The 13,227-nt window shown below is 39.4% G+C and overlaps 2 protein-coding genes across 3 annotated transcripts in view; one reads left to right on the top strand and one right to left on the bottom strand.

Annotated features, from left to right (window-relative positions):
- The window catches only part of LOC306962771 (uncharacterized protein), a 1,040,752-nt gene that overhangs the window by 306,565 nt on the left and 720,960 nt on the right, over positions 1 to 13,227 (bottom strand). The gene's annotated exons all lie outside the window — the stretch shown is intronic.
- The window catches only part of nisch (nischarin), a 42,781-nt gene that overhangs the window by 11,009 nt on the left and 18,545 nt on the right, over positions 1 to 13,227 (top strand). The window contains exons 7-14 of one of the 2 annotated variants that reach the window (XM_079555975.1): positions 909 to 1,004; positions 1,081 to 1,233; positions 1,346 to 1,414; positions 2,499 to 2,684; positions 4,497 to 4,625; positions 8,703 to 8,825; positions 10,299 to 10,317; positions 11,675 to 11,802. In XM_079555975.1, coding sequence (XP_079412101.1) covers positions 909 to 1,004; positions 1,081 to 1,233; positions 1,346 to 1,414; positions 2,499 to 2,684; positions 4,497 to 4,625; positions 8,703 to 8,825; positions 10,299 to 10,317; positions 11,675 to 11,802 — 903 coding nt within the window. Of the gene's footprint in view, positions 1 to 908; positions 1,005 to 1,080; positions 1,234 to 1,345; positions 1,415 to 2,498; positions 2,685 to 4,496; positions 4,626 to 8,702; positions 8,826 to 10,295; positions 10,318 to 11,674; positions 11,803 to 13,227 lie in introns of both variants that reach the window. The other variant, XM_079555974.1, reaches the window with a different exon arrangement.

Below are 13,227 nucleotides of genomic sequence, written 5' to 3'. Positions count from 1 at the left end.
TTTATTTGCTTTTTCGTCATGTTTTTTGTTACATTTTTGCTGCATTTTCAAAAAAACGACTAAAACTTGAAAACTAATACAAGGACAAAGCTTAGGTGAGTTTTTAGGCCTTGGCTTTCAAATGTCTCTCTTTCAAGTGACTCTCAGGTCAAGAAGCTTTAAAGGATGTTTGACACAGGGCCTCATTTCCTCGTTATCCAGAGTGTTGCTGATTTCTGGAGATATTGTTTTTTGTAATTCATGCAGTTCTTATATTTGAAGAGTTTTGTGGCACCGGGCTAGTGCATGTCTATGGTATCAGCTAGCCTGCATTAAACACAGTGTGACCCGCTCCACAGAGCACCTGAAGCAAATCACTGATAACACCAGACTAACCATATAAATGTCTGTGTCCATAGAGTAATTTTCACCATTTTGCATTTAAAATACCTTATATTTGAGCAGCATCAGCTTCGTGGTTGTATAAGCTGCGCGGCGGCGGAGTGATCTGCTAGAAAATAGTCCCTCAAAATGCGATCATTCATGTGATGCAGGTCAGTTATATTCCAAAGATTATTCTATGGACACAGACATTTATATGGTTAGTCTAGTGTTCTAAGTGATTTGCCTCAGGTGCTCTTTGGAGCGGGTCACACTGTTTTTAATGCAGGCTAGCTGATACCATAGAAATGCACTAGCCTTGCACTAGCCTAGCGCCACGAAACTCTTCAAATATAAGAACGGCATGAATTACAAAAAAAAATATCTCCAGAAATCAGCAACACTCTGGATAACGAGGAAATGAGGCCCTGTGTCAAAAATCCTGAAACATCCCTTTAAGATTTGGAGAATGCTGAACTGGAGAAAATGTGTTGGGTTATGATGGCTAAGGAGTTAATGTTAATAATCATGTTTTCTTGTGTTTGTAGATCACGGAGTGCAGTTCGCAGCAGATTTCTGGTTTGTCGTCTCTGAGACAGACTTTGGCCACGATGAGCGTCCACCACTCGACCGACTCCATGGCTGTGCGTCAAACTCTTTCTCCTTTACACTTGAAATACAGAATGCAAATGAAAACCGCTCGTCTCTGTCCCTGAACAGTTGGTGCTGGTGCCGGAGGCCAGCGAGTTCCCCCAGTGGGAGCCGGAGGGCGCGGCTTCCTCGTGTCCTGTGACCGCCGTGATCCCGGTCTGGAAAACCCTGACCACTTTAGACCTGAGCCGCAACGACATCAGCGCAGTGGACTCCTCGGTGGTATTTAGACTTTCACTTCTAACAGTCGCAGATGCTCGTGATACATGTCGCACCAGCTCTGGGCGACGGTGGTTTCAGGTTTTGTTGAAGCAGATTTGTAAATGTTTTCCAGAAGCTCATTCCGAAAGTGGAGTTTTTGGATCTGAGCCACAATCAGCTGTCATCAGTGGAAAACCTCCAGGTAAACATGTTTACAATCATGCTGTTTTAGGATTTGTTGACGCTGAACTATACTGACTGCCCTCCATCTCTTTGTGAGCATAGAGTGACTGCCCTCCAGTGTTAATTTCGTCGACTAAAATATTTCGTCTTAATTTTAGTCAAAGTGATATTTTTACCGACTAAAACTAAATTAAAAGTTTCTCATGAGACTAAAACTGTGACTAAAATGTCCAGATATTTTAGTCGACTAAAATAAGACTAAATGAAAATGAAAAGGAGAGACTAAAATCATCCAAACTTCTATTGACAGTCTGAAAGAGCCTCAGATCTAGGGCTGCAACTAACGATTATTTTGGTAATCGATTAATCCACCGATTATTTTTACGATTAATCGATTAATCGATTGGCTGGAAATTGTATTTTTTCAATTTTTTGACCACATAAAGCTAAAGTGGCGCCGCTTGAGGACATGTTGATGGAGTAAACTTAAAGTAAACGTTTGTAGGAGGCTTTTTGTGCTAATTCTGCTTTGTGATTGGACGAGACAAAGACAGATATTCATGAAATTTACAATGTACAAAACACTGCAGACCCTCACTTTAAAAACAAAGTGGGTTTTCATCCAAAATACATAATTTTCATGTCTTTTTTGCTCTATTTTTGTCTGTGTTCACTAGAAAACGATTAATCGATTACTGACATAGTTGACAACGATTTTAGTAATTGATTAGTTGTTTCAGCCGTACTCAGATAATTTAAATTCACTGCCAAATGAACAGGTTTGTGCTTTGTTCATGTGGAGCAGCTCCATGAAGTCGAGGACCACAATTAAATATGATTATAAGATAAGATAAACCTTTATTGATCTCACAAAGGAGAAATGAATGAATATTATAAATATAAGTAGACTAAATTAGTCTTCATTTTAGTCGACTAAATTGACGTGCAATTTTAGTCGACTAAAACTTGACTAAAATTGAAGTTTTTTTTGACTAAATCTTGACTAAAAGACTAAAACTAAAATAAAATATGTTGCCAAAATGAACACTGCTGTCATCCATCTCTTTGTGAGCATAGAGTGACTGTCATCCATCTCTTTGCAGCACTTGTACAGCCTGGTGCACGTGGACCTCTCCTATAACCTCCTCTGCTCTCTGGACGCGGCGCACACCCGTCTGGGCAACATCAAAACCCTGGGCCTGTCCGGGAACCAGCTGAGCAGCCTCCAAGGACTCAGCAAACTCTACTCTCTGGTCAATCTGGACCTCAGCCACAACCAGCTCGCACAGGTCAGAAGAGGCTGTGCTCGAATCATGTCAAGTCGGTTTATTCGTGCTGACTGAGAATGTGTTCTTTGGCCAGTTATTAGTAAGATATGATCATAAACCAGGTCAAAACATCTGCAGTATGACAGGAAAATGTCTCCAAAATAGGGCTGAAACAAGTAAGCAATTACTAGAATAGTTGTCAACTATTTTAGTCATCACAGACTTAAATAGAGCAAAAATGATATGATTTTTTTTGTTTTTTTTGATGGAAACCTACTTTATTTTTTAAAGGAACAGGCCACTGTTTTTCCACACTGTGATATGTTCTTACCTGAGCTTAGACGAGTTGATCCGTACCTGTCTGGTCTTATTGCCCGTGGAAGAGCGTGGTCACTTCCAGCTTCACCCCTGTTTGGAGCTATAGGAATACATTGGGAGAGGCCAAATGCTAACAACATCTTTGGTCGTTTTGTGTGACTGAGGGCACGCACAAAGACCAGACAGGTACGCATCAACTCGTCTAAGCTCAGGTAAGAACATATCTCAGTATGGAAGGGTATGTAGTGTTTTGTACATTGAAAATGTCATAAATATATGTATATATCCAATCAGAAATCAGAATTAGCACAAGAAGCCTCCAAAAACACTCACTTTAAGTTTACTCCATCAACATGTCTTTAATCGATTAATCATGAAAATAATCTAGGATATGATAGGGGAGTCAGACTGGTTTATTTCCCTGTCATGGACATCTAAACTCACAGAGACGACAACAGAGAGTAGGAAAAGTGTGTAGCATCGATTATACGTCAATAAGAAATACTAAGGTTAAAGGAACAGGCCATCGTTTTTACATACTGAGATATGTTCTTACCCGAACTGTGACGAGTTCTTTAGGACCTGTCTGATCTTCAGTCACGTAAACACAGCGCAGACGGCGTTAGCATTTAGCCTCTCCCTCTCTCCTCTATAGCTCCAAAACAGGTCAAGATAGAAGCTACCAAGCTCTTCCACGTTTTCCCTATTTAAATATGGTTACGTGAAGTGTTCCACTACAAAGTATAATTACACACAATTAAACCATGTGGATTTTCTAAGCGGATAAAAGGGGGGACTATATTGTAAGGCGTAATAATACCAGGAGTAGTTTGGCATCCGCACAGTAAAGTGAAGATTACTGCGCGGATTTCGAGCATCATCAGCATGACTTCTGTTGTACCATTATACACTTAAGGAATATATCCACTTTAAACATACATTCATCTCCTATAGCGATACATTTTGCATAATAATAAATAGAATCAGAACTAAATTGAGAAAAATACTTGAGTCTCCAGTCCTGTTTTCTCTATACGACTGATGTGACGGCGTCGCACTGGAGCAATCAAAGAAAAATGGTTGTACCTGTGAGATTTGTGGTAGTAGACCTGATTAGGACTGGCTGATATGGACAAAAATGAATATCTGAATATTTTTAGGGACTTTCTCACCAACGATGCTGGAAAACATATTTGTTTATCTTAAAAAGATAATTGTCCTGAGAAGACGATAAAAGGGCAGGAAAATCACTTTACAGATTTTCCCCAAAGTTTCTTTTACTGTACTTTTTCTTTACATATTTTTCCAAATTCCTGTACGTTTGAGATAAAATGTGCACGTCATCCAAACCGAAATTTCAGTATTATCTTGTAGACGATATATTGTCTGTTATTTTGTCTTCACCGTTTAAACGAGGCGGGTGCGTGTGATAATTGCTCATGTATCTGAAACAGCCATTACTGTAAATCTGTTGAGTTCTACTGTTTGATAAAGACATTTTCATTTGCTCATCAGCTGGAGGAGATCAGGAACATCGGGTCACTGCCCTGCCTGGAGAAACTGAACCTGTCCGACAATCCCATGTGCATCATCCCAGATTACAGGACCAAAGTACTGGCTCAGTTTGGGGACAGAGCCGCAGAGGTAACTCCGCTTTAATACCGTATTTTCCGAACCATAAGTCGCTCTGGCCAAAATGTGCCTAATGCAGAACAAACCAACAGGCTGAATAGGCGTATGCTTTGCTAACGTAGCACATAGATGGTTAGCAACATGAAGCATGAACAACAAACTAAATAGGCGTCTGGTAAATTAACCTCTTAACTCCCACCTGAACCGAGAGGGTCTTTTTCCTCATGTCATCAGATTTTTTTTCGATCATTTTTTTGTTGGGTACTCAACTCATTTTTTTGTACATTTTTTGTAATTTTTTTGTCAAATTTTTATCAATTTTTTGTAATTTTTGTCACATTTTTGTCATTTTTTTTCGTCAATTTTTTGTCACATTTTTGTAAACTTTTTGTCATTTTTTCGTCCATTTTTAGTAATTTTTTGTCCAAATTTTATCAATTTTTTGTAATTTTTTTGTCACATTTTGGTCATTTTTTTGTAATTTTTGTAATTTTTTCGTCCATTTTTTCGTCCATTTTTTATCACATTTTTTATCACATTTTTGTAACTTTTTTGTCATTTTTTTGTCATTATTTGTCAATTTTTGTCAATTTTTTATTACATTTTTTGTATTTTTTTGTCACATTTTTTGTCATTTTTTTGTCAATTTCTTGTGGCATTTTTGTGACATTTTTGCCACTTTTTCATCAATTTTTCGTCACTTTTTCGTCAATGTTTTCTCACTTTTTTATCACATTTTTGTAATTTTTTTGGTCATTTTTTGTCACATTTTTGTCATTTTTTTGTACATTTTGTATCAATTTTTTGTAATTTTTATTATTACATTTTTGTAATTTTTTTTGGTCATTTTTTGTCACATTTTTTCGTCAACTTTTTTATCTCATTTTTGTCACATTTTTGTCATTTTTTTGTAAATTTTTTGACAATTTCTTGTGACATTTTTGCCAAATTTTCATCAATTTTTCATCACTTTTTTGCCACATTTCCATCATTGTTTTCGTCTCAGTTTTGTTGCTATTTTCACACCTTTTTTCCAGAAGCTTTTGGATTGGGGTAAAGCCAAACTGGAGAAAATGTGCTCGGTTCAGGTGGGAGTTAAGGGGTTAACGTCACATAAACAGTTCAGGATAAAGAACAAACCAAACTCTCGATCTCGCTCCAAATCACTAAATCCAATGAAATGTTCAACCTCCGTGTCATTTCTGAACAATCGCACGGAGCCTGACGAGCCTCTCCCAACAGCACGTTTCTCAAGCTTTGTAAACTCGTTCCTCTCGCTGTGCTCATCGAGCGTTTAGTCCGGGATTAGCTTTGTTTTGTTTTCTTCTCTAAGAGTAACCTCTAAACTGCTCACTCCAAACTTTCTTTCTGCAGTTCCCTCTAGCTGCATTTGAAACTGTATATTTGATTTTAAAAGAAGGGGGCGGGGATCACAAATCAGTTGCTCCAGAGTATAAGATGCACTCCAGTATTAGCCTGGCATCCAGACTAATCTCCGATGTTTATTAATTAATAAACTGGAGACTAGTCTGGCGACCCTGTCGTAGAAAAGCTACTGCTTGAGGCGGGACTAATGTGGGACAACCGAAGCGCAGCCAATGAGAACATAGCAGATGTGACGACAGAAACAGCCACAAGAAAGTTGTATCATTCGGACATTAACAAAGGCGTTCCTGCCACACGGAGTTCAGTAAATGACTTCTGTCGTTTATGTCAGAAAAACTTAAAGGAATAGGCCACCGTTTTTCCATACTGAGATATGTTCTTACCTTAGCTGTGACGAGTTCTTTAGGACCTGTCTGATCTTCAATCACGTAAACACAGCGCAGACGGCGTTAGCATTTAGCCTCTCCCTCTCTCCTCTATAGCTCCAAAACAGGTCAAGATAGAAGCTACCAAGCTCTTCCACGTTTTCCCTATTTAAATATGGTTACGTGAAGTGTTCCACTACAAAGTATAATTACACAAAATTAAACTGTGGATTTTCTAAGCGGATAAAAGGGGGAACTATATTGTAAGGCGTAATAATACCAGGAGTAGTTTGGCATCCGCACAGTAAAGTGAAGATTACTGCGGGGATTTCGAGCTATAGAGGAGCTATAGAAGAGAGAGGGAGAGGCTAAATGCTAACGCCGTCTGCGCTGTGTTTACGTGACTGAAGATCAGACAGGTCCTAAAGAACTCGTCAAAGCTAAGGTAAGAACATATCTCAGTATGGAAAAACGGTGGCCTGTTCCTTTAAAAGAAGGGTTGGGATCACAAATTAGTTGCTCCAGAGTATAAGATGCACTCCAGTATTGGTCTGTTGTCGTACAGAGAGCGTCTTCTTCTCAGCTCTAACCCACTCATCCATCCATCCTCCAAACACACATTGGGGCAGGTCAAACCAATCTAACAGGTCTGACAAAGAAATCTGTCATTAACTCTAATCTGTTTGCGGCCTTTAACACAAAGACGATGCATTACAATGGACTGGCCTGGAGCAGCAGTCTGGAAGTCATCTGGAATCCCCTCCACACAAAGGCATTTCAACGGCTGTAAAGCCCAGTCGTTTGAAGACAAGAGTATGAAACGGTTGGATGTCTGTTTGCATCTAAAAAGCCTGGTACAAACGGGAGACTGTAAGACTGCGATTCTCATGCTTATGCTGTGCTCGCATGTCAGAAATGGCCCGTAGTACTTCGGGATTTTGCATATGAACAAACAAGGAGCGTCTCCGTTTGCTAAAAGCAGGGGCAGAGAGAGGAGGTGGGGGATGACGCTTGATAGTGCGTTCCATTTGTACTCGGAAATCAGAATCAGAATTACTGACCTCCCAGTGGGAAATTAAAACTGGAACCCCCTCCTGAAGTTGGACGATCCTCCGAAGCCCCGAAACATTCAAAATAAATCAACACTAGGGTTATTTTGTAATCGATTAGTCTATCGATCATTTTTACGATTAATCGATTAATCGCTTGGCTGTGAATGGTGTAGTAAAAAAAATTTTTTTCCATTTTTTTTTTTATCACATTATAGCTTAAGTCGCGCTGTTTAACCTCTTAACTCCCACCTGAACCGAGCACATTTTCTCCAGTTTGGCTTTACCCCAATCCAAAAGCTTCTGGAAAAAAGCTGTGAAAATAGCAACAAAACTGAGAGGAAAACAATGATGGAAATGTGACAAAAAAGTGACGAAAAATTGATGAAAAAATGGAAAAAAAAAAAGAAAAAAAATGAAAAAATGTGACAAAAAAATATGACAAAAAAGTGACAAAAAATTGATGAAAAAGTGGCAAAAATGTCACAAGAAATTGAAAAAAAAAATAGACGAAAAATGACAAAAATGACAAAAATGTGACAAAAAAGTGAGAAAACATTGACAAAAAAGTGACGAAAAATTGATGAAAAAGTGGCAAAATGTGACAAAAAAAGACACAAATTTGATAAAAAATTGATGAAAAAACGAGAAGAAAAAAAGACAAAAATGTGACAAAAAAATGACAAAAAAATGACCAAAATGTGACAAAAAAGTGAGAAAACATTGACAAAAAAGTGACGAAAAATTGTGGAAAAAGTGGCAAATATGTCACAAGAAATTGAAAAAAAAATTGACGAAAAATGACAAAAATTTGACAAAATGTGACAAAAAAATTACAAAAATATGACAAAAAAATGACCAAATCGTGATAAAAAATTGACGAGAAAATGACAAAAAAGTTACAAAAATGAGTTGAATACCCAACAAAAAAATGATGACGTGAGGAAAAAGATCCTCACGGTTCAGGCGGGAGTTAAGAGGTTAAGGAAGTGCTGATGGAGTTAACTAAAGGGAGATGTTTTTTGAAGGCTCTATTCATGAAATTTACATTGTACAAACCACTACAGACAAAGTAGGTTTTCATCAAAAATACTACATTATTTGGGTCATTTTTGCTCCATTTTAGTCTGTGTGAACCAGAAAATGATTAATCGATTACTAAAATAGTTGTGGACTATTTCAATAATCGATTAGTCGTTTCAGCCCTAATCAACACTTCTCCACAAAAGGGCACTGTACTGAACCGTGTGACTATTTAGGAGACATTCACGTGTGTTCTTCTGCTCCAGGTTTGTCTGGATGGAAAAACTACGACGGAAAAGGAGCTGGACACTGTCGAGGTGCTTAAAGCCATTCAGAAAGCCAAAGACATGAAGGACCGCAAGAGCAACAGCAGCAGCTCTGAGAGGAAGGTACAAACATGAATATAAGTTGGATAAGTCTTTTTTTAGACACTTTTTTTAGTCAGTTCCTCTTTAAATATGAAACAATCACTTTTCGCTTTGCTGTAGATGTAAACTACTGACTGCATATAAACCTGGACAGATGATGGATTTCAATTAAAACCATTTTAATAGGGACAAAAAGAATGATGGTAATTTATGTTGAATGGCTGATGCTTAATTAACCTTTTATTTTCACCTCTTACCGCCCACTTTAACCCAGTGCATTTCTCCTGTTCGGCTTTACCCAAATCTAAAAGCGTCTCGACTGGATAACAAGAGGGTAAAGCCTCATCATACGTTTTTTGTCACCGGTTTTTAATTCACATTTTTAGCCCCTTAACTCCCACCTGAACCGAGCACATTTTCTCCAGTTTGGCTTTGCCCCAATCCAAAAGCTTCTGGAAAAAAGCTGTGAAAATAGCAACAAAACTGAGACGAAAACAATGATGGAAATGTGACAAAAAACTGAGAAAACATTGATGAAAAAGTGGCAAAAATGTCACAAGAAATTGACAAAAAAATTACAAAAAAAATTACAAAAATGTGACAAAAAAATGACAAAATGTAACAAAAAAATGACAAAAAAATTAATTAAAAATTGACGAAAAGATGAAAAAAAATAAAAAAAATTGACAAAAAATGACAAAAAATGTGACAAAAATGTGCTAAAAAATTGTCAAAAAAATGACAAAAATGTGACAAAAAATTACAAAAATGGGATAAAAATTTGCCAAAAAAATGACAAAAAATGTGATAAAAAATTGACGAAAGATGAAAAAAATATACAAAAATTTGACAAAAAATGACAAAAAAAAATGTGACAAAAATGTGCTAAAAAATTGACGAAAAAATGATAAAAATGTGACAAAAAATGACAAAAATGGGATAAAAATTTGCCAAAAAAATGACAAAAAATTTGATAAAAAATTGACGAAAAGATGAAAAAAAAATTACCAAAATTTGACCAGAAATGACAAAAAATGTGACAAAAATGTGCTAAAAAATGACAAAAAAATTACAAAAATGAGTTGAACACCCAACAAAAAAATGATGGAAAAGAAATCTGATGACGTGAGGAAAAAGATCCTCTCGGTTCAGGCGGGAGTTAAGAGGTTAAGGGTTTTTGCCACATTTTTGTAGCTTTTTCGTAACGTTTATACATCACTTTTTTTGTCACTTATTGATGCGTTTTCGTCGCTATTTTGATGCATTTTTGTTTTTGAGCTTCCAGATCTGGACAAAGCCAAACTGGAGAAAATGCACTCGGTTCAGGGTTAAGAGTTGAATAGTTTCTGATAATAAAGCAAACTAAATATCAAGGGTTCCCTTCGCTGTCCATGTTTATACGCCCTGTGCTTCCATTGAGTTTAGTTACTTTTCTGATGTGTGTTTCTCTTGTTTGTGCTCCTGTCTCTTCCCCCTCTTCTCTGTGGCCAGCAGCCGGCCCTCCCCAGCCAAGGTAATCATGTATGTATCAGGCTGTGTGGGGCAAAGGGGGCAAAGGGGGGGCTCTGGGGCAGCAGCCACATGACAGAAAATAAGTACTTTTGCAGCTCAATACTAGGGATGCACCGATACCACTTTTTCTAAAACCGATACGAGTACTTTGATTTAAGTACTCGCCGATACCGAATACCGATACGAGCACAAGGCATTTTCTTCAACATTCTTACTTTTGTCACAGCAGATTGGTTTGTAATTAGTACATTTACTCATGTACATTTCCTTAAGTAAAGTAGGCGACACATTTAAGAGCAGTTATATTAGAATTGTGCTGATGCCATTTATTTTTTATTTTATTTTCATTCAATATAATTTTTAATTTTTATTGCTCTGTCCATCATAGACAGAAAAGCCCATGTCCTAAAGCTCCCAATGCCTGAGCTTTATTCATTTATGTGTTTTTATTTAACAATAGTATTGAGATGTTTCTTAAATGGTCTCTTTTCGTCTTTACTTCAGCTCCTGTAGATTTTCTCGTGTGTTTGTAGTAACTTAGCGAGTAGCTACAGCGTTTTCATTGTTCGGCTGCAGCTCATTTTCCCTCAATATAAACATGCTGTATGTCTTTATTCTGGATTTTCTGAGGACTTTTTAGTCGCTGGGTTAGTTTTTCAGATGAATAAACCCCTGGGTTTAAAACGGCGTCAGAATGGCCTAAACTGTTAGCCGCGAGTTAGCATCGTTAGCCTGTATGTTGTAAACACTGCAGACGCTGCAGCTCTAACAACATTAAGCTCTGGTTAAATCCAGCTCAGACTCTGGTTTAGAGAGCGCAGTCTGTAATAAAGTCAGCGCTATGTGGATTATTGTGTTTACACTAAACTATTCTCCAGTTTGTTGCTTCTTCTCTCCTCAGCTGAGGCGCCTCGTAGCTGCGCCTCGTAGCTGCGCCTCGTAGCTGCCTGGCCGCACGCTAGATGGTATCGGTTTCTGGTATCGGGACCTCATTAATGAGTACGAGTATGAGTACAAGCATGTGGTATCGGCCCGATACCCGATACTGGTATTGGTATCGGTGCATCCCTACTCAATACAAAGCTGAACACGGCAATAATAAAGAAGCCTCCCCTTTAAGTCTAAAATAAACATCCTTTCCATCTCATAATGTGCCGTTTCTGATCTGAAGACGTTTAAATCTGTGGCTGCTGCTTTCAGAATCATGACGTTTTTAATTCTCTCATATGTTAATCATTTTTTTGGAAACTTGTTTTGTTTGCGTTGTGTCTCAGTTGTTGTTGTTGTGCCATTTCCTTCCTGTTGTGAGAGCAGACTCTTTGTCCTTGCACTGAACTGGTTTTGTTTCCCGTTTTCAGCGGTAACCAGCAGCAGAGAGGAGACCGCAGTGGCCCCCAGTGTTTTGCCCAAAGTGGAGGCGGCTCCTCCGTCAGTGAACACCTCCCACCTCCACACCGCACTCCCCGCCGCCCCCACCGAGGACCAGGTGTGAACCAAATACACATCGCCCTTATGGAGTTCACATCGTCGGCTCTTTTCTGTGTCTCATCGCGTTATTGAGCCTCGTGCTGCTTTCACAACTCGGGCACGAGGAACTGGTGACGTACGCCTGAAGACAGAGGGTTATCTTTAAGTGTGCAGTTCCTTTTTTTCACTTTGCTCTGAATGTGGCGTTCACTGCACTCACAAAGCCTCAACAAGTTTGTGTTCACTTTAGATTATGTGTTGTGTGTTATTTTAGTCAAATCTTGGTTAGTTTCATTCTAAAAAGTAATAATTCATTTCGATCAGTATTGGAAATAAGTAAGTATTGAGATTAATAATAATAATCTCTTGGTTTACCCTTTGAGATCGGGTGAGGAGCTCCGTTACCCGGGAGGCGCTCGGAGTAGAGTCGCTGCTCCTTCACGTCGAAAGGAACCAGCTGAGGTGGCTCGGGCATCTGTTCCAGGCATGTCCTAGTGGGACAAGGCCTCGTGGAAGGCCCAGGACACGCTGGTGGGACTATGTCTCCGAGCTGGCCTGGTGTCGCCTCGGGGTCAGAACAGCTGGAGGAGGTGTGGCCTCGGGGTCAGAACAGCTGGAGGAGGTGTGGCCTCGGGGTCAGAACAGCTGGAGGAGGTGTGGCCTCAGGGTCAGAACAGCTGGAGGAGGTGTGTGTGGATCGAGAAGTTTGGGCATCTCTGCTGAGACTGCTGCCCCCGCGACCCGGCCCCGGATAAAGCGGAAGTGAATGGATGGATGGATGGATGGAATCTCTTGGCTTTATTTAGCTTTTGACAAACTGATTACACCCCAATAGGCACTGGCAGAAGTGTCGTTGTGAATATGACTTATCCCCAAAGCGTCCGCTCTCCTCGTCCTCTGATCGTCGAGATTTTTTGTTGTTCACTGGGCCCTCTGCATATTCGTTCATCAACATGCTTTCTGCGTTCATATGTTACGGTATTTAAAACTGTCCAGAGAAAAGAGGGAAAGAGGCACGCAGAGTAGTGATGCGCGGGTCAAGGTTTTTTTCAACCCGTGGGTCCCGCATTTGGAGCAGGTTCTAACCCGACCCGCCCCGCCCCGCAACATTGTTCTATTTTTACAACCCGCCCCCGCAACTATTAAAAATTACGCGTTACAAATATGATCCGTATGAACAGCACCGGCGTGTCATACCCTCGCGCGCTCAGTCCATAGAAATATATACATTTATTATTTATTACTCAGTCTCTCTCTCTCCCTCTGAAGAGCGCTGGGCAAGAGGGAGAGAGGAAGAGGGCAGAGGTCGGCCTAACGCGAAGTCACACAGTCACACATACTGTGGAAAACAGGAGACACGAGCTCCACAAAAGCGTTCTCTGGATCACAAGCTGCAAAACGCTGCTTGTTTTATGAAAATCCGACGTATATTTGCGGCAAAAAC

Source organism: Gobius niger (assembly GCF_951799975.1).
Source record: "Gobius niger genome assembly, chromosome: 5".
Lineage (NCBI taxonomy): Eukaryota > Metazoa > Chordata > Actinopteri > Gobiiformes > Gobiidae > Gobius > Gobius niger.
The sequence above is the reverse complement of the archived record's forward strand: the minus strand, read 5'-3'. Positions and strand labels throughout refer to the sequence as shown.